At 43.6% G+C, this 24852-nt stretch overlaps 1 protein-coding gene across 1 annotated transcript in view; it reads left to right on the forward strand.

Moving 5' to 3' along the window:
• Positions 1-24852, forward strand: part of ZFYVE26 (zinc finger FYVE-type containing 26) — a 71347-nt gene that overhangs the window by 18668 nt on the left and 27827 nt on the right. Inside the window, exons 13-25 of the mRNA XM_074955503.1 lie at positions 511-579; positions 2010-2161; positions 5666-5864; positions 6425-6688; positions 6891-7010; positions 8873-9037; positions 10356-10583; positions 12377-12482; positions 15805-16544; positions 16718-16914; positions 17638-17742; positions 18265-18387; positions 20430-20606. Of these exons, the coding sequence (XP_074811604.1) occupies positions 511-579; positions 2010-2161; positions 5666-5864; positions 6425-6688; positions 6891-7010; positions 8873-9037; positions 10356-10583; positions 12377-12482; positions 15805-16544; positions 16718-16914; positions 17638-17742; positions 18265-18387; positions 20430-20606 (2645 nt within the window). The remainder of the gene's footprint in view (positions 1-510; positions 580-2009; positions 2162-5665; positions 5865-6424; positions 6689-6890; positions 7011-8872; positions 9038-10355; positions 10584-12376; positions 12483-15804; positions 16545-16717; positions 16915-17637; positions 17743-18264; positions 18388-20429; positions 20607-24852) is intronic.

A 24852-nucleotide genomic window follows, 5' to 3' on the forward strand; every position in this document is an offset into this window, starting at 1 on the left:
ATAACTCTGTGGAACTTGCAAGATACTGTGGGGTTTTTTTAAAAAAGCCTCCCCCCCCCCCCCGCAAAAAAAAAAAAAATCTGTTTATGACCATGAATGAGCATAGCATCTGCAGTGATAGAAAGTGGGTTAAAAATTACAGTAGCCTTTGAGTCTCCTGCCTCAAGACTTAAACTGATCACCTTATGGGGAAGAAAATCTGACATCCTTTTCAGCTCTCAAACAACATTGTAGAACTAGGGTTATTCTTGGAATGGGAGTGGTTACATTTTCCTTTGAAGCATCTGATGTTCTCCACTAGCAGGAGACCAGACTGGATGGCCCACTCTTCTGTTCCAGAGTGAGTGTCGTCTTTAAGTGATGGCTCGTGTCAAGACCACGTCAGTGGTACCTTGCATTTGCCTAATAATGTGTGTTATCCCCAGTGAGCTCTTTTGCCCAGAAGAGGAGCTTTGATTGCCCTGTCTGGGTCCGATATATTTCTCGTGCTGTTTTTATTTTCTACTTCAGATTGTAAAGAGGGAACTTCAAGTCAATCACGGGAGAGTACAAGCAGTGAATTGAGCACCAGCACATCAGGTACTAAATCTCATTGAAAGGATATATTTGTTTTGTCGTTACACAATGATATAATGCAGTACTGAAATTAACTGATTGGTTTGTGCACATCACTACTCTGTGCAGGATGGAGTCATTAGACTTTCAGACTTTCTCCTGCTAACAGAGATTCTAATTTGAATGCCATGGACCTGTTCTTTTTGGGACAGGAAGATCAGCACTCTCTTGCTGCTTCTGTGATTTTGCAAATGGCTGTGTTGTGCAGCATAGTGACAATTGTGAACCTCTAGGAGGCCACAGACTTGTTAAATATAAAATATTTAAATTCATAAAAAGGCTTACAGAACTGCAACTGCCCTCTCCCAAACACTGGGACACCAGGGCCCTGAATTGTCTTCTCTCTTATTATTACAATATAAATATATATTGTGTACGTTTAGGAGCTAATGCATTAATACAGAACACGTATGTGCTTGGATGGAGTTATGGTTGTGGTAGGAGCTAGAACTGTGACTCTGACTGTTGTGCCTTTAAAATATCACTGATAAAGTCACACTAATCCGGAGCCTGAGGTGACCCCACATACCTTTCTAAGGCATCTGGCATTGTGGTATCTAAGTGCCATGCTGACTTCATTGGAGGCTGTGTGGGTTCATCACCTCTCAAGACCATGGCTTCTTTGCTTGACTCATGTCTGTTGACAGTTGTTCTGGAATGCTTTGTCTGAATGATGCTATATAAAAACTGTCTTTTTCTGTGGAATACAGAGTCTATTGGACCTGAAGTTGCCTTTCAGCTTCTTTGTCCAATCAGCAGTCACAGTTGCTACTTGACTGAGTACCTGTCACCTCAGGCTGTGATCTTGGCTAATCTCACAAGCTAAATAGGAATAGACCTGGTCAGCACTTGATTAGAAAACCACCAGTGAACACCTAGAGTTCTATATCAACATCGTCGTCTGATTCAGTACCTGAGACTCATACCTCTGTTACTACTGGGCCAGTGCCCCTGCTGATGCTTGGAGATGGTGGGCTGCTGGGGGGTGCTGTCCTTCAGGTGAATTGTAAAACTGAGGTCCAGATCAGTAATAGTTATTGAAGATCCCATGAAAAATATAACAGTAGGATTGTTAACTGAAAATGTTCTTCACTTTCTGGCCTAAATAGTTGTGTGATGCTGCAGTGTTTATTAAACAGGGTCTGCCGCAGAGGCAGGTGATGGGTGAACTGATCTCTGTAAAGTGCTTTGGATTCTTTGCAGTGGGAGGCATTATATATGATCGTGATCAGCTGGATGTTGGTCACTTAAAGCAGACAATACAACCCCTTACAACTGTTTTGTAAACCCTGCTTCAAATTCCCCACCTCCATATTCAAGCTGAGAAGCATTGGTACTTGATAAGTTTATTTCAATTATAACCCAGCATGTTGTTTCCCTCTTTGCTCTTGTAGAGGGAAGTACCAGTACTGTGTCTGGCTGGAGTGACCTGGAATGTAGGCTGAAGCCTCAGCAGCAGAACCTCCTCATCCCCATGATGCTCTCCCCACCTGAGTCACTCCTAGTCTCCTGTATCCTGAGGGGGAACTTCATAGAAGCCCATCAGGTAAGTGTGTGTGTGATCATTGCTACATAAAACTTGGAAGTTGGTTCTGTATGGAAGCTGCGCTGGTGATGGTTGAGGAGATCTGTATTGAATTTCTACTGTGCTAGCCAGCTGGGTTTTGAAGAACACAAATCCAGGTGTCAGAGGGAATCCAGCAGCAGGAGGGAAACCAGCATCTAAGCCACTACCCTCAAGGAAGTTTTTTCTTTCTCTTTTTAAAAATACCCTCTTTTCACCTGGGTATTCAAAGTTTGCAAAGGCTTTACCAGGCCTGGGCCTAACTTAAGGTATGTCTACACTACGAAATTAGGTCGATTTTATAGAAGTCAATTTTTAGAAACCGATTTTATACAATCGATTGCGTCCACACTAAGTGCATTAAGTCGGCAGAGTGCATCCTCACTACCATGGCTAGCGTCGACTTACAGAGCGGTGCACTGTGGGTAGCTATCCCACAGTTCCCGCAGTCTTCGCTGCCTATTGGATTTCTGGGTTAAGCTCCCCATGCCTGATGGGGCAAAAACATTGTCGCGGGTGATTTTGGGTACATGTCGTCAGGCCCCCTCCCTCCGTGAAAGCAACGGCAGACAATTGTTTCGTGCCTTTTTTCCTGGGTTACCTGTGCAGATGCCATACCACGGCAAGCATGGGGCCTGCTCAGCTCACCGTCACCGTACATCTCCTGGGTGCTGCTGGCAGACGTGGTACTGCATTGCTACACAGCAGCAGCTCCTTGCCTTCGTGGCAGACGGTGCAATAGGACTGATAGCCGTCGTACATCTCCTGGGTGCTCCTGGCAGACCTCAGTGAGATTGATCAGGGGCGCCTGGACAGACATAGCTATTCTACTCTTAGGGCACCGAATGGGAGCCAGAGACTCCAGGTCATTCTCTTCTTTAAGTTTTGTCTCATAGAGATTCAGTCCTGCCTGGAATATCATGTGAGCTGGAGGCTTCTGCCTCAGGCTGCTCTCCCAGCTGGCAGCACCACGCGGTTGCACCTACCCCAGCCCACCCCTTGCTCCCACGGCTCATGAAGCCTGGACAGTAGTAAGGAGCGGTACAACTATAGGCTGAGCAAGTGCAGAACAGTGGTAGAATGTGCCTTTGGACGTTTAAAAGCTTGCTGGCGTTGTTTGCTGACTAGGTCAGACCTCAGCGCAATCAACATTCCCATTGTTATTGCTGCTTGCTGTGTGCTCCATAATATCTGTGAGACAAAGGGGGTGACGTTTATGGCAGGGTTGGAGGTTGAGGCAAATCACCTGGTGTCCGATTTTGAGCAGCCAGATACCAGGGCGATTAGAAGAGCACAGCAAGGCAGGTTGCGCATCAGAGAGGCTTTGCAAACCAGTTTCGTGACTGGCCAGGCTTCGGTGTGACAGTGGTGTGTGTTTCTCCTTGATGCAAACCTGCCCCCTTTGTTGATTTTAATTCCCTGTAAGCCAACCACCCTCCCCCCTTCGAAATAAAGTAACTATTGTTTTGAAACCATGCATTCTTTCTTTATTAATTTAAAAAAAAAAAAAAAAAGAGATAACGGACAAGGTAGCCTGGGTGGGTTGGGGTGCGGGAGGAGGGAAGGACAAGGCCATATTGCTTATTGTAGCCACACTAAAAATCAAACTGTTTGAATGCCAGCCTTCTGTTGCTTGGGCCATCCTCTGGAGTGGAGTGGCTGGGTGCCCGGAGCCTCCCCGCCCCCGCGTTCTTGGGTGTCTGGGTGAGGAGGCTGTGGAACATGGGGAGGAGGGTAGGTGGTTATACAGTGGATGCAGCAGGGGTCTGTGCTCTTGTTGGCTTTCCTGCAGCTCCAACAGACGCTTCGTGTCCGTTTGCTCCCCCATTAGCCTCAGCATCGCATCCTGCCTCTGCTCTTTGCGCTCACTTAATTCTTTCCTGGCCTCTGTGCATTAAGCCGTGCCCTATCAGTGTGGGAGGACTGCATGAGCTCGGAAAACATGTCATCACGAGTGTGTTTTTTTTCGCCTTCTAATCTGCGATAACCTTAGGGACGGAGATGATAGGGGGAGCGTAGAAACATTCTATGCTCTACAATTCTGGGGGGACTGCATGGTCACCTGTGCTGCTGAGTTCACCATGCTGACCAAACAGGAAGTGACATTCAAAAATTCCCAGGGGTTTTCCTGTGTACCTGGCTAGTGCATCGGAGTTCAAAGTGCTGTCCAGAGCAGTCACAATGGAGCACTCTGGGATAGCTCCTGGAAGCCAATACTGTCAATTTGCGTCCGCACTACCCCAAGTTCGACCCAGCAAGGGCAATTTTAGCGCTGCTCCCCTTGTCAGGGAGGTGTACAGAAGTTGATTTTAAGAGCCCTTTAGGTCGATGGAACGGGGTTGGTTGTGTGGATGCAGTCATTTTTAAATCAACATAACGCGGCTAAGTGGGATCTAACCCCGTAGTGTAGACCAGGTCTTAGTGTTCCAGCTGGGTGAGGGAGAAGGTGAAGAGCCCATGTGTGAAACACCACTCTTGAATGAGAGGCAGTATTTGAGCTATTTTTTGGTCACTGATCCAAAAAACATGACTCCACCACATTCATGCCCAGTTGTAGTATGTAAACGCACGCTGTAGTCCCCTAGCTATTGGCTTGGACTGGTGTGTATGGCACACTTGCTTTATGGGCAGGTGAAGGTGGTGTGTTTTGTGGCCAGGCTGTCAGAACAGGAGGCCCAAGGTCTGTGTGCAGAAGTGTCTGCCCTTGACTCCTAGACCCCTCATTTACGTGTGCAGTTAGCCAACGTGTGCATGCAATTGTGCCTCTATATTGCAACACTCAGTTACAATTGCATGTGCATTTTTGTATGTAGCTTTCAGGCTGTCTTTCTGAAAAACTGGCCTGAAGTATTTTGGCAGTTGAATCCTCAAGAAAGTGCAGTGGCTTGGCTAAGATTGAGAGGGCCATTGTCAAGTGCTTTTGCATAGTTACCCATGTGTCGGCAGTAGGTAAATGTCAAGCCCTTAAACAATTCCAGTTAGCGAACATGGTATTTTTATTTTCATCTCCTGGGACTAACAGATCTGTTTTCTTTGCTACTTTGTGTCTCTACAACACTGCTAACAGGACTTGGAACAGGGTTTAACTGGTGAACCCCTGGTGTGCGGGTTGCTAATATAACTTTAGAATGTTCTAGAGGGTATTCCCTGGCTGATAAGAACTAATTTACACTGTGGGACTAGCTACTTCATCTTTTTAATGTACAATATATTGGAGTCTTGTAACATCTTTAAAAGTGAGTTGTTAAAGTGAATCCAAATCCAGTGTTATGGCACCTGCAAGCAGAGCTATAGAGCTATAATTGCAAAAATGCTTCCATTATAAATCCCTGTTTTCAGGCATCTATAACTTTCTGAATAAAATTGCCATGTGGGCTGAAATTACTCAAGTTGAGGCTTTTTTTTAAGTTTAGTAAAATGTTATGTAGCCTTTCAAACAGTATTTTGAAATATGGTATTACTTGCATTCATTGTTACCTGTGACAGGTGGCTTTGATGTTTAATCTGGAGTCTTCGGCTTGCTATGGTGAGCTGGTTTTCATGGAACGCTATCAAGAGGTGGTGCGGGAGCTCGCAAAAGTGGAGCATAAAATTGTGTATCAGTCAGCTGATGGTATTGGAGGAATCAGGAGATCTGGCAGTGGCCGCTCAACGCTTCAGGCTATTGGGAGTGCAGCAGCGGCAGGTAAGGATTGAATCCTACAAATTAGAGATGAGGAATCTGGCTAAGAGGTGGAAGACAAATAAGGAAGAACAAGAGCTCAGATGATACAGCGGTGACTATGATATGATTGCTTAGAGGAATAAACTGGCCTTTCTGTATTAATGGCCTAGAAAATGAGAACAACAGGGAGCTGACAATCTATGGGTAATAGTTATTTAGGCTTTTAAAAACTGGAGATGACTGAGGAACTTCAGAATAACCTTACAAAGTTGTAAATCTGGGCAACATGGTAGATGGTAGTCAATGTTGATGAGTACAAGGTGGTGCATGTTGTCAGAACAAAATAAACTATTCAGACTGTCATGTTGCTGGGTTCTAAATTAGCTGTAACCACTCAGGGAAATTAACCAGGCATCTTTGTGAATAGCTCAGTGTGAACCTCTGTTCCATGTGCAGCAGTGGTCCAAAAAGCAGACCAGATGCTGAATTGCATTAGTAAAGGACCAAAGAATTATCCATTATGGGACATAGAATATTTGTTCAGTTTAACCAGTAACTGCATGTTTTGCTGGATTGTTTAGGTATGGTATTTTATTCCATCTCGGATGTTACTGATAAGTTGCTTGCCACCTCTGGAAGCCTTGTCCCTACTCTCCAAGAAAACTTTTGGACTAGCAGCATCCAGCTGGAGCATACAGATCCTATGAGTGAAGTTGTGGCAGACCTCAGCCCTTCAGCAATGGCAGCATTTGACTTAGCTTGTACTCAGTGCCACCAGTGGAAAACCTGCAAACAGCTGTTGGAAACAGCAGAGAGACGATTACATAATAGCTTTGAAACAAGGGGTAGGTTTCCCCTTCCTCTGTTCAGCTGTGTGGGATTGGGGAAAAATGCCTGTATGCTCTATCTAGTTTTAAAATAACTATAGTTCATAGTAACAATGGAGTTCTAATGAAGGAACATGATTTATGTAAGCTTATCATTCTGTCATATATGTTTTCCATCCTCAACCCCTACTTTCCCTCCCTTGTCCAATGTTGCTTTTAGGCCGCAGACTTGACTTCATTCTACTTCACTCTGATGGCATAAGGGGTTTCCCAGCAGTTCTTCAACAAATAAATAAAATTCTCAACTATTCTTGTATGTCGCAAGGACAATCCAAATCAGGTAAGTGTTTTCCCTTCTGCATGTTTTGAGGTTTTGGTTTTTGTTGTATTGGTTGCTAGTTTTTTCCGGGGCTAGGGAGTACATGTGCAGATTTTATGCTGCTTCTGAAATTTCTTTTGTATGCTAAATTGGTATCTATTCCCTTTGTATTATGGAAGAGTATCTGTTTAATGTATCAGCAACTTTTTTGGGTGTACTGAAAATCCATAAACTGGATTTGGCCTTTACCACAATGGATAAGTAAATATAGCTAAGTAGTTGCTCATTAAACAGAGTCTTCCAAAGATTTCCATAAAGCACCATGGAAAAATATAGCTTGCCATAGAATAGCTTGCGATGTGGAAGCCATTGGGAACTGCTTCTAAAAGAGCTTAATATAAATGATTAAATTTGATGTGTTTGATTTTTAAAATTTGAAATGACAAAATTTATCAAATCTTTTCATGTTTTTCTCTTTGGCACAGGCATGCACTAAAACTTTCAGAAGCACATACATGCATCTCTCTGCAAATTAGGTTGACTGTTGCATGAGTAGTTTTGGGTGCACATATACATACATACATACATACATCTATCTTTGAAAATCTAGTCCAGCATACAAGATGTGAAAAACTGACTTGAGCTGGGCATGTGGCTAGGGAAGAGAGGGCTGGAAGCAGCAGGCACCTTCCCCAGAGAGGGAACCAGAGAGCACCAGCTTCTCAGGAGGGACGGCAGAGCTGAAGACTAGAACAGCTCCTTTCATTGAAGGGTAATGGGAACCAGAGAGCAAAAGGGCTGGAGTTTGATTGGAGGGGATGGGGAGCCAGGAAGCAAGGGGGATTGAGTTTCTACTCCCCATCCTAAGGGTATGTCTACACTGCTGAGTAAGCCCAGGGTTTGAACTCAGGCTCAAGCCTCTAACCTCCTTTCTGTCTGCACACAAATCACACTAATCCAGGGCTTGGATCAGGGCCCCCACAAGGGTGGAGGGTTCAAGCCTGAGTCAAGCCAAGGAGTCTGCCAAAAGTATTCCACAATCTCATGGTCTGACTTTCTTTGTCCTCTGGACAATCAAGTTTGGCGTACAGTCAAGCTTTTCCACACTGCACCATGAACAAAGGGCTAGAGTGGCCACATTTTGGAGGGTGCTAGGAAATCTGGAATATGGGTGCTTGGACTCGGGCCCACATAATGCATGTGCTGGAGTCCCAGGCTGGGACAACAATTCCTAACCTGGGGTTACAAATGAGTGTACACACTCAAGCCCTGTGTTAACGAACCCGGGATCTGTTAACTCACGTTCTACTAGCCTGGGGCTTACATTGCAGTGTAGACATACCCTAAAAGGGCAGATGGGAACAGAGTGAATAGTCTGTGGGATGGTCATTGGGGAGGCAGAGAGACATTAAACATGGAAAAGACGTTTAAGAGCACAATGCAGAGAAATAAAGATTTGGGTGCAGGGAGGAGGAGAGAAGAAATACAGGCAACAGACATGCAAATAATACCTTGGGGATGGGGAGAGAAGAATGCACTCTAACAGAAGAGGATTTAAGCCAAGGATGGAAAGTTGACTGATGATACAATTAAATACAATACAAAATTGTCAACCCTTTAAACTACAGTGCCTCTGGCTTTGGGAGGGCGTGATAGCACAGGTATTTTTATCTTGGCTTTTTACACTTCCTTCTCTGGCCTCTTAATTCCCACTAGAAAATTTAGCTCTGCCAGCTACATCATCTCTATGGCTTACCCAAGTGTGCTGATTTTGAATTGGTTAACTAGAAGTGTAAAGCTTCTCTTTCTGTGGGTCTTTTAGTTCTACAAGACTTAGTGGCCCATATTAACTATCATTATTGTTGATCTTTGTTTCTCAACAGAGGTCTCAGATGAAAAAATAAGTAATCAGTTCCGATGCAATATTGTGGACCTTCTGCAGATGTGCTACCCAACTCTGACTGAGGACTGTATTGCTAATCAGATTGCTTTATCGCAGCACCTAGATCAAGTCCTGCAAACACTGACGGATGTTGAAGATTCTCCAGGTGAATTTCATGGGTTCTCTTAGCATTAAAGACTCTTGCAACCATCTTTGTGCTTGTTTAAAAAAACAAACAAATCTCTCTAAAACAGATATGTAAAGAGATACAGCCTAGTAGTTTAGTTCCTGAATTTAGACAATATAAAAATAAGTTTATAAAAACCTAGTATTAGTAGCAATGCTGTTGTGAATTTTCTTACATAGATTCGTAGATATTAAGGTCAGAAGGGACCATTATGATCATGTAGTCTGACCTCCTGCACAACGCAGGCCACAGAATCTCACCCACCCACTCCTGCGATAAACCTCTCACCTATGTCTGAGCTATTGAAGTCCTCAAATGTACATGTACATGTAAATGCAAACACTCTTTTGGGGATTTAAACTCCCCTCCCCCCCCCAAGCATTTGTGATACAAACCTTGCAACAGTTAGCTGTTGCACCAAAATCAGAAGCTCACCAGTAGCAAAAGTTAAACTGATTAGGCTGTATTCGTTCGAGCAGAGAGAGAAGCAAAATGTCAATGATGAAAGGTAAATTCATTTTTTTAAATGTTCAGTTTTAATAAACTGAGATAGAAATAAAAAAAAATTTGTTTTAAAAACAGATATGACTTTTAATCTCACAGTGTCTGTTTAGATGAAAACAAAACACTTGGGTGTTAAATGATAGCTAAACAAATGGTAGTTCTGCTTCTCCTGTTTTTTCCCTTTGTATTTGGTTGTTGCTGCCCAGTAAGGTGAGAGTAAACAAGAGTATCCATCAGGAAAACTTTGGTAGCCTAAGAATCCTGCTGCTGTCAGTGGTTCATTGGTCAAACTATGTATCAGCTGATCGTTGTTCCTAGGAATAACTGATCCAGTGTTGGAACAATTGCTGCCTAGTCTCCAAGTTCTTCTTAATTTGTAGCCATGACATTTTTCGCCCATCAGACTTCTAAAGAGCTTTAGTAAAAGGGTTGGAAATCTGTATGCCATCTTGATTCACAGAAAGCTAGGAGAACTGTAAGTGCTCTTTGAATGTCATGCTTCATGGCCTAAGGGTTGGCCACCAGCTGAGTTTAGGAAGAAATCTATATCCTTTCCCACCACTAATGCAGTATTGCACAATAGATGCATCTTGTGGGGTTTACGCTTTCCCCTGCTGCTCAGTCAAGATGCCAGAGTAGATGGGGCTATTGGCCTGTTCCAGTATAGTAATTCCTGTTAACTTCCATTGAAAGTCATCTCTAAATTGAGGGATGCACTTGCTAGGGTAGAAGAAGTCCCAGCACACCTGTATTTTTAAGCATTTCAGTTCTAATCAAATTTTGTTTTTACTAGACCCCAAAGGGAGCCTGATCACCAGCTTGGTAGAACAGGCATCTCTGAAGCCTACAGAGTTGGAGGCACATCCAGTTCGTAATCAAATCCAACTTCTGCTGAAAACCCTGGACCAACACATTCAGACCATGCCAGTGAGCAGTGTGCGGATGGACTGTGTGAAGAGCTTCTTTGATTATATTAACACGCTGGCTGCTGTTGTGCTACGGAGCCTGAATACAGAGCTAGGTGACGTGTCTATTGAGAAGCCTGTCACAAGGAGGGTGACGTTATCTAACTCTTAGAGTATGATTCCATTCTGGAAAACAACTATATGGGAGTCTTTCCATTTTCTTTGGTGGGTAGCAAGGGCATTGAAGATAATGGGGCTGTGTAGATGTAACTGGGCAGAACGTTCTCATAGAATCACTTAGTGGTAGTGCCACGTGAGCCAGAAGAGCCCTAGCCTGGGTATATTGTGCTGGCAGTTAGGAGAAAAAAACAAGCCAGTTTAATCTGGAGTCACTGGGCTGCTCTATTGTGGAACTCCACAAATCTGGTTTAAGAGTTGCTTCCCAATAAACTGCCTTCTAAAGTTACATCCCTCAGTGAGGTAGAGGAAAAAGGAAGATGACAGAACCTTTTTCAGACTTTCACTTTATCAGGATCTGTCACTGTCACAGTTGCCAACTTTCACGTAGTAAATAAGCACCCTGACTTTCACAATAAGCCAATAATCAAGCTAATCCCATTTCAAAACAAGCCAATCCCTAAGAACCCCAACACTCTGTGATTAGAGCCCCCTGGCATGCAGTATGGGACTGTGATGGGCCCGCTGTGCACCCCTGACTCTCTCCCTCCCTTGCCCCTGCTTGCCGGGAGCCGATCAAAAACAAAACAAAACAAAAAAAAGCTACAAGCCAAATAAGCAACAAGTTAGAATCCAAAAACTAGCCAACAGGCAACTCATAAGCCAATTAAGCCAAAAACAAGTCCAATTTCTGCGTGTTTTTTTTTTTTTTTTTCATGGGTTTGGCATGTCTGGTTACTGTATGTGTGGAAGGTACTTGTGCCCCAATGTAACACAACCTCTCATTGACTTCCAGTTTCCATAACTGGAGAAATGTGAGGTAATAGTCCAGTGGTGCTCCATGTTTTCCTGCTGCTTTAGGAGGTGCAAGAATAGTTTAGAAGGGGTGTATCTGGGTACATCTGCACTACAGAGCCTATACTGGCATAGCCCCCTAGTGTAGACTCAGCCATAGGTGTGCACCAACAGAGTTTTTTTGTCAGTATAGGAACACCATCTCCCTGAACCACATTGTCTATGTTGCCAGAAGCTCTCTTCTATCGGTAAAGCTGTGTCTGCACTGGGGTTTTTTGTTGGTGTAGCTATGTTTGTTAAGGGTGTGGTTTTTTCACATCCCTGGCCAATGTAACTCTGCTGACATAATTAAAAAAATTCCCCAACAGCATTACTACTAATGCTAGGTTTTAAGTTGTGGGACGAGTACAAGTAAGAAGCTTTACACAGCTACCCGCTGCGTTTCAATGAAATTATCCCAAGAGCACCAGCAATTTTTACTTCAAGGCAAGCAAAACAAAAAATAGGCCGAGAAAATAAATTTAACCTGTGTCTAGAGAATTCTAATAAAGCAGATCACTATAGTAGTGCATGTGTTGTGACTCTGACAAGCTCCTGCTGCAACTTTTCCCTGTAGTGTTTTTCATGCTGAAGCAGATTTGCTCTGCCATTTGCAGCCAGGTCTTACTCAGATGTCAGAAGCTCTCCATCAGGCACTACGCTGGTTCTTGCATTGCCGCCTCCAAATTGTGCAAAAGATTGTGGGGCACATCAGTCAGAGCAATTAGGTCGTTGGGTTCCCAACTTGCTTCATTGCTGGCTCTCATGCCTTGGTGATTATGAGTATCGGGGCTTCAGAGGCATAGTGTACAGATTAGCTGACTAGAACTCGGTCTGTGTAATACATTCATTTAGTGTTTTGTTTTGTTTTTTAAATGTGTCTCTCTTATGTTTGTAGATCAAACTGCAGAGGTGAAGATGGGGAACCCTTTCATACTGCTACAGCAGAGCCCATCTCACTTGCTCTCTCTGCTCTTGTTTGAGAGACAAGTTCCTCCTGACAGGTTGGTGCTTTTCATGAATACTTAACTGATGAATTTAGTGCTCGTGAACTGGGCAGCACTGTAAGTCGTCTATGACTAGAATGGCTGCAGAGTAGACTTCTGCTAGATCTGAGGAAAGCGTTAGTCCCTGGCTTCTCTAATGAGATGGCCGGAGAGGATCGCAATTAGTGAAACTTAATGATTTTGTGATCTAGACAACTACTGGCCATTGGGAATTGAACTGAGAGCTCCAGGGATTTGTGGTTTTTAAATTGAAACTGTCTGACTTCTGGGCACAGTGGTCGTACATCTTATACATGTAACAAAAAATAAAATTGTTTCCCAAGATCACTTTTGAGAACTTCTGGGCATGGATCTTACACTGGCAGGTAAGTAGATTGGATTATCTAATGCATGTTTTCCATCTCTAAATTCTGTATTGGGCTGGTACTGAAAGTGTGCGACTAGATAACTGAAGCAGGTGTTAAATGAGACAATATTTGATAATACTTTATAAGCTGTTCAGTGTCGCTATGTACTGAGGACCAAACTGAAGGGTCTTTCATGGTATTGCCCTGAGCCATGTATATCAGACAAGGGACTTACTGCATGAAATTTTAGGGTGAAGTTCTCTTAGCTGCTAGAGCCATGGCTAGTGCAGCTGTTGGAGCAGCAGGTGTTTACTGTATATTTTACATTTTTAACCATTTGGAGATATTTGCACAAAGGGTAATAAACTTAACAAAGTTGTATATTTATGTTTGGATTTTACTAAGGCTGTTTCAGAAGACAACCAATCCCAGAGCAGTCCACCAGTAATAGCTTATTACATTTTTGAGTTCTGTGCCACCCCATCTTCCCAGAATCACTTGCCCACTTACATAAATGCCCACTGTTTCCTCCAAGAAACATCGTAAACACACAGCTGGTCCATGAAGCATTTAAGCTTTAAAACTCGCTCCTCCTCTATTCATATTTTGTTATGTACTTTTTATCTTTGCTGCTATTTCCAAATTCTGTAACTCTACAGTGCAGGCATCTGTTATACCTTTGGCACTGCCCTGCTGCTGAGCAGTGCCCTGTACACTTTCACACTATTTAAGTGATTAAAGTGGCGGATTTAGAGTTAGTGGGGCCCTGTGCTCAGCTTAATTTTTGGGGCTCCTCCTTGGGACCCAGCCAAGAAAATGAACCTTCTCTCTTATCTCCCCCCGCCCCCCTGTTTTTCATTCTTTTTTTTCTTCCATCTCCTCCTATAAGTAATAAGAAGTAAATAAAAATAAAGTGAGGTACCTTGATTGTTTTTGTAGTCTAACTTATTTTTTCACAGACCACTTGAAAATAGCTGAGGATCTCAGCAGACCACTTAATGATTTTTCCAAATATTGTTTGTACCGTTAGCTAACTGTTGTAAAGCGCTTTGGATAAGAGCGCTTTGTAAAAAACTGTTGGGCTGCGGGGTCTGGCTGGAACTTAGGGTGTGAGTGGGGGCTCAGGGTTGGGGGTGCAGGTCTGGGAGGAAGTTAGCGTACAGCAGCAGGCTGGGGGGTTGGGATGCAGGGTCTGGTTAGGAGTTAGGGTGCGGGAGGGGGCTCAGGGCTGGGGCAGGGGATTGGGGTGTTGAGCGCTTACCTGGGGCAGCTCCTGTTTGGTGTGATGGGTGCAGGTGGGGATGTGGGGGGGGTGCAGGAGTCAGGGTGGGCAGGGGGCTGGGGGTGTGTGTGGGGGGGGTGCAGGAGTCAGGGCAGGGGGCTGGAGGTGTGGGCTGCGGTCGTGGGGGTGGTCCCAGCCCCCTGCCCCACCCTAGCCCCCTGCCCTGAGTGACTCATGGCAGGGGACTTGGGGGGGTATGTGTAGGGGGAGCGCGGGGGCCACGCCTTTGCTCTGCGCTGCCCCGATTCAGCCCTCTTCCCCAAGGCCCCGGCCCCGCCCCCGCCTCTTCTCCGCCTCCTCCTATGAGCATGCTGCGGCCCCGCTCCTCCCCCTCCCTCCCAGAGCGACCTGAGCACCGGCAAACAGCTGTTCGGTGGCGGGGGAAGCGCTGGGAGGGAAGGGCGGGAACGTGGCATGCTCGGGGGAGGAGGTGGGGAAGAGTCGGGGGAGTGGGGAGCTTGGCTGTTGGTGGGTGCAGGTGGAGCCTGCAGCAGAAGCCGGCAGGACCAAGCTTCTGCCCCCACAGCTGCCTGGCTCTGGGGCCCCCTGTTGGGGGGGCCCCGGGCCAGGGCACCCTGTGTTTTACTGTAAATCTGCCTCTGAGTGATTACTAAGAATTGGAGTGAATCATATTACCAAAAAGCCCTCTTGTTGTAGGCCCAACGTTGGGCCTTTATCAAAGAGAGTTGATATTCTGTGCTTAGCAAGTTTCTGTAGTCTGGCTAAATTACATATTCCATCCCATTCGTTTCCTGGCAGACTCTATTAATTGAGCTGTAATGAGATCGCAGTACATTGTTCTAGGTAGGTAGTCACTGGGTCCTGAGCTCCGCAGACTGGCCAGGATGGCAGTGCTGCAGCTGCTAGAGCTGGGAACTTTGCTTTGTTCTCAAATTCCTCCTCTCCCCCCTTCTTCCCCCCCCCCCCCTTTGGAATGGAATCCACTAGCTCCAGAAAGGCTGTGCCCAGCACTTTGGTGTGGGGGAGGCTGATATGACTCTTTCAGCTGGATCCTAGGGGATCCTTCTCAGTCTCCCTCCAAAAACAGAGGAATAAATGCAGGGTTTAGTTACAGGGTGGGATGGGTTGCCAGGCTATTCATTTTAATGGCTTTATCTGCAGGAAACTTACAGTTCACAGAAATATAGGCAATGGAAAGGAGCTGAGGAAATGGATAGTATGCGCCCACCTGCTTCTTAATGATACTCCCTGTTTGATGGCCTAGAGAGTGGTGGAAAACACCCCAGTGTTTCCATTGTCACCCTTTACTGGGGGACGTTCCTTCCTTACTCCAAATTTGGAGCGAAATATACTGTTGTAAGGTTATACATAGGATTAGGTGCATAATCCTGGTGATTCTCACTCACACGCAGCTGTTGCAAAGGATATTAAGCCTGACTTGGGACTTTTTTTTTTTTTTTAAATTAATAAGGTAGATGCTCACTTTCAGGCCATGTTGCCTATTGGTAAGAGCAGAGAAATAGCTGCTGGGACTCTTCAGAGCTCTGCTGCTTGAATCCAAGTGATGTTCGGCAATACACAACCTCGGTGTGTCATTTTTCCCCTGTTAAAGGGGATAGTACATACCTCGGAGGACTGTTAATGTTTGTAATACTTCTTGAGATCCTGTGTAAGTGCAAGGTAATATGCACGTGCACCTGCTAAATTGGTGCTGTTTTCACTCCTCCAGGCTCTCTTCACTGTTGGCAAAAGAAGAGTTGAACTTAAATGTGCAGCAAGTTATCATTAACTGTTGTTGTGAGCCACTGTCCTTGTGCAGTGCCAGGCAAAGCAGCCAGACCAGGTCTCTTTTGACTAACATCAGCAGCCTAGCACATCTTCATGCCTACCATTGTTTGCCAGATGTTGAGATACCTATCCACAATCCAGCTATGGACTCTGAGGAGGATTCTACTCAGCCCTCTTCCTCCCTGGCTGACTTGAACCAGCACTCACTCACTGCCTCTTCCCTGGCCTTCCTGAAGTGTCAGTCAAAGCTAATGGCCGCTGTGGCATGTCTCTGTGCATCCAAGGTACAGAAGGTCCCCAAACCAAGCCTGTCATGGATGGAATTTCGGGGCAAGAGGGAGGTCCCCTTGGGCCTGGAGCAGATTTCCAAAGAGTGTGAGACATTACTGAAGGAATTCTTGATACTGGAGAATTTTCTTCTCACCATGTCTGAGCCACTTCAGGATCCCCAGGAGGAGGGTAGTGGTTTGGTTAGTGGCCTCTGTGGCAAACCGTACATGTCGCTTGTCCTCTTGGGCTTGCATTCTGCCATGGCTGTCGAGGTATTAATGGAAGTCTTTGAGCAAGCGCTCGCTGCAAAGGACTGGCCCAGAGCCCTGATGGTCTTGGACCTGTACAGTCAGGATATGGAGGAGCTGACCAGCGTGAGGGATGCTGTGCTGAGCTGTGCGACTGCTGACGGTAAAGGGAATGAGTTTTCTTTATAGTGTACGGTCTCAAATAGGGATTGGAAATTGGGGACTGATCTGGTGATCCGTGGGCAGATTCAAAGAATGGAAATTCTTTTCTCTCCTCCCCCTGTTTCCCCAAAGCATAGAAGCTGGGCTTCATGCTTGTAGCTTTTCTTTTCACAGATAAGGATGGTTGGCAGTATCTGTTCCCAGTGAAGGATGCAATGTTGAGAAGTAGATTGGCCCTGCACTGCGTGGACAGGTGGCCCCTTGAGGCTTGTCTGGAAATCCTAGCTTACTGCATCTGTGATCCTGGCATAACTGAAGAACTGAAGTCTGATTTGCAGAGCAAAACAGGAGAACTGCAGGTTTATCAAAAGGTACAAAAGCCATTTTATTAAGTAACTAGGTATGGAGTATATTTGCTTAAATACTTTTTAACCCTTGGTTCTCTTTGGCACATAAAACATCCTCCCCAAGCCCTTATCCAAAATTTAAATCTCGTCCACTTTCTGAAAGTGCTGAAATGTCAGGTTAACTCTCTCCTTCCCTCATCCATAATTTTTCCTTTCCAGTTGCCTCTGTACTTTTCTTCCAGAGAAGACTGGAGACAAAAGCGCAAAAAAATCCAAAGAACTTGAGTCCATTCTTTCAGGGTCTCTTTTTCCTCCAACCTGCACAGAGGCAGCAATCACTGGAAACTTTCCAAGAGAACTTATTCTTGTTTGAATTTTCAATCCCAGTTTTACAAGCCTAAGAAGTTGAGGAATCCAGATTCTTGCCTGCTTATCCAGTAGGTTTGGCCTATTCATAGCATAACTGGTGCTGCGTTGTCTCTTGGAACTCTATCAGCAATCTCTTCAGACAGATATATGTTAATGGGTTTAGGCCTCTGTGATAGAATCTTTTCATCTAGTCCTCTTGAAATTGAAGTGCATCACCTAGGATTCCCAGACCCTTTCTAGTATGATAAATGTAGTTTCCTGGCTTGGGCTAACTCCTGATGCAACCAGTTCAGCTATCTGCCTGGGCCTGGTGATGGGTCTGAAGTAATATTGTTCAATACAATCATTCATAGAAACTCTAACATTTTATTTTATTAGATTTTGAATTTGCAAGATGTCCCAACGTGGAATGACTGGCAAGACCTGAAAGAAGCCTGCATTGATGATCCCCAGGCCATCATGAGTGTTATTCTGGAGGCAAAGGTATGGCATCTTACATGGCTTTTGTGTTTAAAAATTAGAAAATGGTGGCACTACTACATTTTGTTAAGCAATGTTTATAGATGCTTGTTTCAACAGAGTTCACAGGGCAAGAAAAAAACCTCTTAATAAATTGTGTATTGCAGAAGCTAATAGGAATCCTTGTTTAATGTCAGGATTTAAATGAAAACCAAGCACCCCCATAGTTTTGTCCTAATTTTATTCCCATACATAACCCATTTCTTCCATTCTACCTCAGTAATCTGACAAGGAGTGACTCTCTTGGGTGATCTGTATGTAAGTAACATGCTGTCCTTACCAAAGAGAGGCAAAGCTAGGTGGGTTTTTCTTAATGCTTGGAAGAATAAGCAGCATGCAGTGAGTGTCCAACCCTGGAGTTGTAACTATTTCTTGCTAGTGGGAAGAGTACTGTAAGTCTACTGAGCTGACCTTGAAATGTTAATCAGAGCATGGGCAAGAATAGCCATAATGAAGGGAGCTGTTGTTTGCCTTCCTTCTCCTTAGGATTATGAGTTGTGTGAAGAATGGGGTCACTTATACCCTGTCCCAAAAGAACACTTGATCAGTCTTCACCAGGAGCACCTCCTGCACTTGCTGGAAATGGGAGACACTGAAAAGGCTTTGCAGGTAACCAGAGGGCTGTTTTTGCCTTGCTACCTTCAAAGGGTAGGTTGCTGGTAAACAAGGGTACCCAAACGCTGCTATTGCAGCGCTAAGTTAGGTTACTTGCGGGTAGCCTTGGCTGCATAAATGTAGATTGCAGCTGAACTCATTGTTACAAAGATTCAACCTGTACAGACGACAGGTCTCAACACGCAATACTGCCAGGCCACTTTGATCGAAGTGGAATGTTGTCTGCAGAGACCTTTAGTCTTGTCCTCTACACTGAGGTTTAGACAACTTTCACACATTGTGGACCAACAGTATTGCCAAGCCCAAGCATTCGAAAAACACGACAGACCACAAACATTTTTAAACTAATCTCGTGAATCATGACACTTCAAAAATAACACATTTTAGGTTCTTATTTGCTAGATAGTTAGGTTTCAAGTCTTTAGGGGTCACCTTTTCTGTCTCTTCTCTTTAACCACGAGGACTACAATTTTTTTTTTTTCCTAAATGAAAGCTAAGATTCTGAAGTTGGGGCTTCAAGAAAAACACTAAATACCATAAGACTTGTCTACATGGGGCACATTTGGTCCCTATACTGCATTTTGGCAACTCGTTTTAAAGAACACTTTTGATGGCCACTGGGGCTTGGCCTACACTGCAGAGTTAGGTCCATGTAAGGCAGCTTATGTCAACCTAATTATGTCCGAGTACGTGGGCAGAAGCAAGGCTGTAGTATGTAAGTGCCCTACTACGCAGACATTAAAAACTCCACCTCCACGAGAGGCATAAGCGTATGTCAGTGTAGTCAGGGTGACGCAGTGTCTGTGTAGGCACTGTTTAACTTATATTGGCTGTTGGCTGTCATTCTTGACAATTTCACAGCTACAGTTTGGAGCTATGAAATTGACGAGGAAGCTGGGCAGTCATCCCAGGGCGGGTGTGGGGCTCCAGCTAGAGCCTGGTTGCCCCCTGGGTTTCCCGCTACCAGCCGAGCTGCATGTGCCCTGCTCCCCACTACAAGCTCGGAGCTGCTTGGACTCTGGGTGCGTAGCTCCCTGTTGGGAGCCCAGGAGATAAAGCCGGGCTTCCAGCGATGGGGAGCCAAGAGCCCAGGCTCTCGGCCGCCCCCCCCCCTTTAATCTGTGGAAGCGCTCCTGGTGAGTATACACGCCACCAACAGAAGGAGGGTAGTGTGGACATGAAATGCTGCAGTGATTACTGCAGTGATTCTAAGTCGACTTAACATACATTGACTTAAGTTTCTAGTGCAGACATGCCCTAGGTCCTAGCAAAACCTTCTTTCTTTACCTAGTGTTCTAGTTCGTGTGTGTGTGTTAATAAAGCAAGCTTCTTTTAAAGGATACTATGAGGCCCAGATTTTAAGTTCTATGGGGAAAAATGGATTTTGCAAAATCTTAACAACAAAAACGTTTTCATGGCTTTTTTTAACGAATATGCGTGGTTTCTTGGTTTGGATTCAACTTTAGGAAACTATAATGGAACATTCTTGTGCTGCTAGTGCAGAAGAACCAGGAAGTGAAACTGACCAATCTGGTTTCATTGCTGCCTTGACTTAATGAAGTGTGAAAGCAAAATTCTTTTGGGTTGAATAATCATGGGAGTGTTGTTTTCGTAACACAGAGAGAGTGAAATTAAGTATCCTCTTACAGAGAACTTTAGAGTCCTTACATATTAACAAAAGGGTCTTCTTGATGATTCAGTATTTGACTCTTTATTCTTGGTCTTCTATATTTCACTTCCTGTTAAATTAAATTAACTTGCAATACATCTGTTTATTTTTAATTGTTAGGAACCTGTCCTTGATCATAGATCATTAAGTTGGGGGCAGTTAGGCAGTGCAGTGATATGCACATAGAGGTGACTAAAACACCGTCATGTACTTTAAGAGGTTCCTGCAGTTTAGATAAAATGTCTGAAAGACTAGTGTAGGGGGAAGTAGCCTGTTCCATCCAAGGTAAATGGACTAGCTGAGCTAAGGGGCCTTTCCCTGCCATGTAATCAGGATCGTCTGCATATTTTTCTCTTGGCTTTTGTAGCTCTTAGAAAGAATAGAAGACTCTGATATGCGCCTTGTGATAAGCGAACAGTCTCTTGACAAGCATCCCAGCTTGGCAGCCTCTCACTTCCTAGCAAATTATCTCACTACCCACTTCTACAAGTACCTGACAGCTACACGCCATAACGAAATCCAGGCTCTCTACATGGGATCAAAGGTGAGCAAAGCCATAGAATCCCAGCTGCTTCACTGCATTCTGCATTTACAGTAATACATACTAATTCTACAAGCACTCGGCGGTAGACCTGAGAGGAGAATTCTGCAGTACCAGTGGGAGACCCAGGTACCAATTCTCAGTATCTATCTGAACCAAGTGTATAAACTGGAGGTGAGAGGAGGAGGAGGCCAAAATTGTATACGCTGAATTTTGGGGCTTTTGGGGCTTCCAGGATCATCAGAGCAGCCTCGGGACTTTATGGCTATTGAAAGCAGAGAATAGTCAGCACAGGACGGGAAGGGGGATTCCAGAGGATTGGAAAAAGGGCAAATATAGTGCCCATCTATAAAAAGGGAAATAAGGAGGACCAGGGGAATTTCAGACCAGTCAGTTTAACTTCAGTACTCGGAAAGATAATGGAGCAAATAATTAAGCAATCAGTTTGCAAACACCTAGAAGATAATAAGGTGATAAGTAACAGTCAGCATGGAATTGTCAAGAACAAATCATGTCAAACCAATCTAGTAGCTCTCTTTGACAGGGTAACCAGCCTTGAGGATAGGGAGAAAGTAGTAGATGTGGTATATCTTGACTTTAGTAAGGCTTTTGATACTGTCTCGCATGCCTTTCTCATACACAAACTATGGAAATACAGCCTAGATGGAGCAACTATAGGGTGGATGAATAAGTGGTTGGAAAACCGTTCCCAGAGAGTAGTTATCAGTGGTTCACAGTCAAGCTGGAAGGGCATATCAAGTGGAGTCCCACAGGGATCAATTCTGGGTCTGCTTCTGTTCCATATCTTCATCAGTGATTTAGATAATGGCATAGAGAGTACACTTAAAAAGGTTTACAGACAAAACCAAGTGTATGTGTGTGGGGGGGGGGGGGAAGGGCAGGGGGTTTGCAAGTGCTTTGGAGGATAGGATTAAAATTCAAAATGATCTGGACAAACTGGAGAAATGGTCTGAAGTAAATAGGATGAAATTCAATAAGGACAAATGCAGAATACTTCACTTAGGAAGGAACCAGGGTGGATTTGATTTAAATCACTAGTCAGGAAGACTCGATTTAATCATAGATTTCTACATAAAAGTGCATTCTTGTTGGTTGTTATAACCTTAATACGTATTCTTCACAACTCAGAGATAGATGTAGGTTTCATTTTTAGAAGGTACACACTATACATTTTTAAGTGATTTATTTTGAAAACTTTTCAGATTAGTTTTACAGCTATATCAGAAAATGAATGATTGTTTGGTTATTTCATTTTACCAAAGGTAATTGAAGCAGATATTTATGAAGTCATTGGGAGGTGAACTATCTTCAGTTCAACAGGTTAATCATTAATATTTGGAGGATTTTCTTGCCATGCTGTATTAGGAGGAGACCATCACCAGACTGACATTTAAATTGTTTTATTTAACTAAAACAACAATGTTATGTATTCTGGATTTTTGTCTTCAACAGCAAATGTATAATAATTTAACAAAACAAGAATATGAATATTTAAATTTAGTTAAACATTCAAGTTTTTTAAAATCAGGTTTGTTTTTGTTAAAATTGTTTAACTAAAATAGTTAAATGAAATATTTAAAAAACAAAAAATTAAATAGACTATGTCAGCCAGGTCAACATGAGAAACTTAAAATATTGGCTTCTGCAGCTAACTCAATCGTCTTTACCTTAATTTTCCTGTTTGTTCATAATCTGGAAAAGAAAAACAAGCTTTCCTGCTTTTTCAGGTCCCAAACGATTTCTCAATTTGGAATGAATTAGTCCAAAGGAAGAAAATATTCTTTCTACGCTGGCAGAAAAAGCTACTCCTCTTAAAAGTGAGATTATCACATCAACAGTCCCAGAATCCAAGGGCTTAAGTGATTTACACCACTGATTTTCATTAAAACATCATCAGCAAACATATATTTCTTGAATGGTTCACCCTTAGCTCTGAAGTTTATTGTAGTTGGCATTATGGAGGGATGGGGGGCAGGGATAGCTCAGTGGTTTGAGCATTGGCCTTCTAAACCCAAGGTTGTGAGTTCAATCCTTGAGGGGGCCATTTAGGGATGGGGGCAAAAATTGGGGATTGGTCCTGCTTTGAGCAGGGCGTTGGACTAGATGACCTCCTGAGGTCCCTTCCAACCCTGAGATTCTATGATTCTATGATTGCTGGATGTCCATGTCATCGCCAATTCCTCTTCTTCAGCAGTTAAGGTTTGACCCTGGTACCGAGTATTGAGAATATTTGCGAGAAAATGAGCTGGAGATAGTGCTTGTCCCATTCGTTTTTTTTAATGCTTGTAATTTAACTCTGTCATTGCATATTTCTCTTTTTAAGATCTCACTCAGTTCCTTCCAAATTTCTACAGCGTCAGCAATAAAACAGCTATTTCCCTGCATTGTGTTCGAGGCTACAGAAACAGGCTTCAGGGTACTCACCATGTGTTCAACATTTCTCTTAAGCCCAACGTTGAGAACTTTGGCTATGACAGTGCCATCTATTTTTTTCACGATTTTGTTCACAAACTGTCATCAGATTAGGCCAGTTCTTGATACAGTGCTCAAAACAGTCCACTGCTGAGTTCCATCGCACATCTTGTGGGAGAGTTAGCTTGGTTCCCCCCACTTTTTTCAGAGCAGCTCTTGCAAAGTGGTTGTTACAGAAGTATTTTGCAATTTCAACATTAGCCTTTATTTCTGGAACGCTGAAGTCTTTGGCTAGGAGGTGCATCAAATGAGCACTGCAACCGTATGTTGTTAGCTTGGGACACTCTCTTCTAAATTTCTTCTCATCTTGGATAAATTTGCAGCATTGTCTGTGACCAGGTTGCGTACTAGATATTTGAATTTTTTTTCAGTGTGTTATAGCTTTTACTGCTACTTCTTGTAAGTATTCTGCTGTGTGTGCATTTCCTGATGTATCAATTGTTTCTGTAAGGAAGACATTCCCTTCTTCTGTTGTGACACAAGCACATACAACAGGATCATTGTGGACATTGCTCCACCCATCAAGACTCAGGTTAACAATTTTACTCTCTAGACCTTTTGCACACTGCTCAATTTCTCTTTCATACATTTTATCCAGCAGTTTGTCTGCAACATCTGCTCTGTTGCGTGGACTGTATCCTGGTCTTAATAGCTGAACCATGTTAATGAAGTATGGGTTCTCAATCATACGGAAAAAAGAGTTTGTTGCATAAACAAACCAGGCGATTTTTTCATCAATTACCTCTTTTTGTAATCTGCTGGTTCTTATCACAAACTTATCTATGGTGGTTTCTGGATGATGGAGATTTTTTTCTTTTCTTTTTGCTATAGGTGATATAGTGTGGCTATGTGACCTACATGATGTGACTGAAATACTATAATTGACAGTTAGCTCTGAAACTATAGAAAATGATGGTGATCTTGAAGGTGGATAGTCTTCAGAATCCTGTATATTGAGGATGGATTCTCCTAAACAAAATAAGTCAATTCAGTTATTTATTATTACCATACTGCTCATTTAGTATTACTCATTGCATTCACTGACACTCAGTACTACTTTAAAGGTCAAACTGGAAAAGGAAGATCTGCCTATTTCAGCTATTTATTTTTTATCACAGCTGCATCTAAAATGATAGTACCACAGGGTAACAGCTATATTTTTTGCTCAAACATGAGAATTCAAGAATAGTCCAGAAGGAAGGCAGGCAATCCTTAAGAAAGAAGTATGAAATACAAAAGTTTACCAACCTGAAGATCCTGCATGTTCAGACATGTTCCTTTCATCATCTTCAACGCAGCGTCCTCCTGAGAAGGAACACTTCTCATGATGTTTTTTCATTCGGGCAACCAGGCCTTGCATTTCTTTGTTGCACTGTTTGCATTTTGCATGCATGCCTGTCTTACCCACAAGTGGAGGAACTTCATTAAAATATTCCCAAACTGGGTCTCTTTTACGGCCTGCTGCCATTATGGGTTTTCCCTTCTAGTGAGAGAATGGTATGGTAGATCTCAAATCAGTGAAGGATACACTCGGAGACCTCAAGACTTCTGGAATATGCTGCTCAAACAGTTTCACATTTGTTTCTACTGCCTGTCCCTCCCTTCTCACATTTATCTCCAGACTTCTTCTCCTTGTCCAGACCTATTCCGCCCCCAACAATCTTTCTATTCATTGAACTTTTTGAAACTTTGCACTTTTAGAGAGAGGTACGGGATTGACTCTGTGTAGACAAATTTGCAGATGGACAATAGGTTT

Source organism: Natator depressus, chromosome 6 (assembly GCF_965152275.1).
Source record: "Natator depressus isolate rNatDep1 chromosome 6, rNatDep2.hap1, whole genome shotgun sequence".
Lineage (NCBI taxonomy): Eukaryota > Metazoa > Chordata > Testudines > Cheloniidae > Natator > Natator depressus.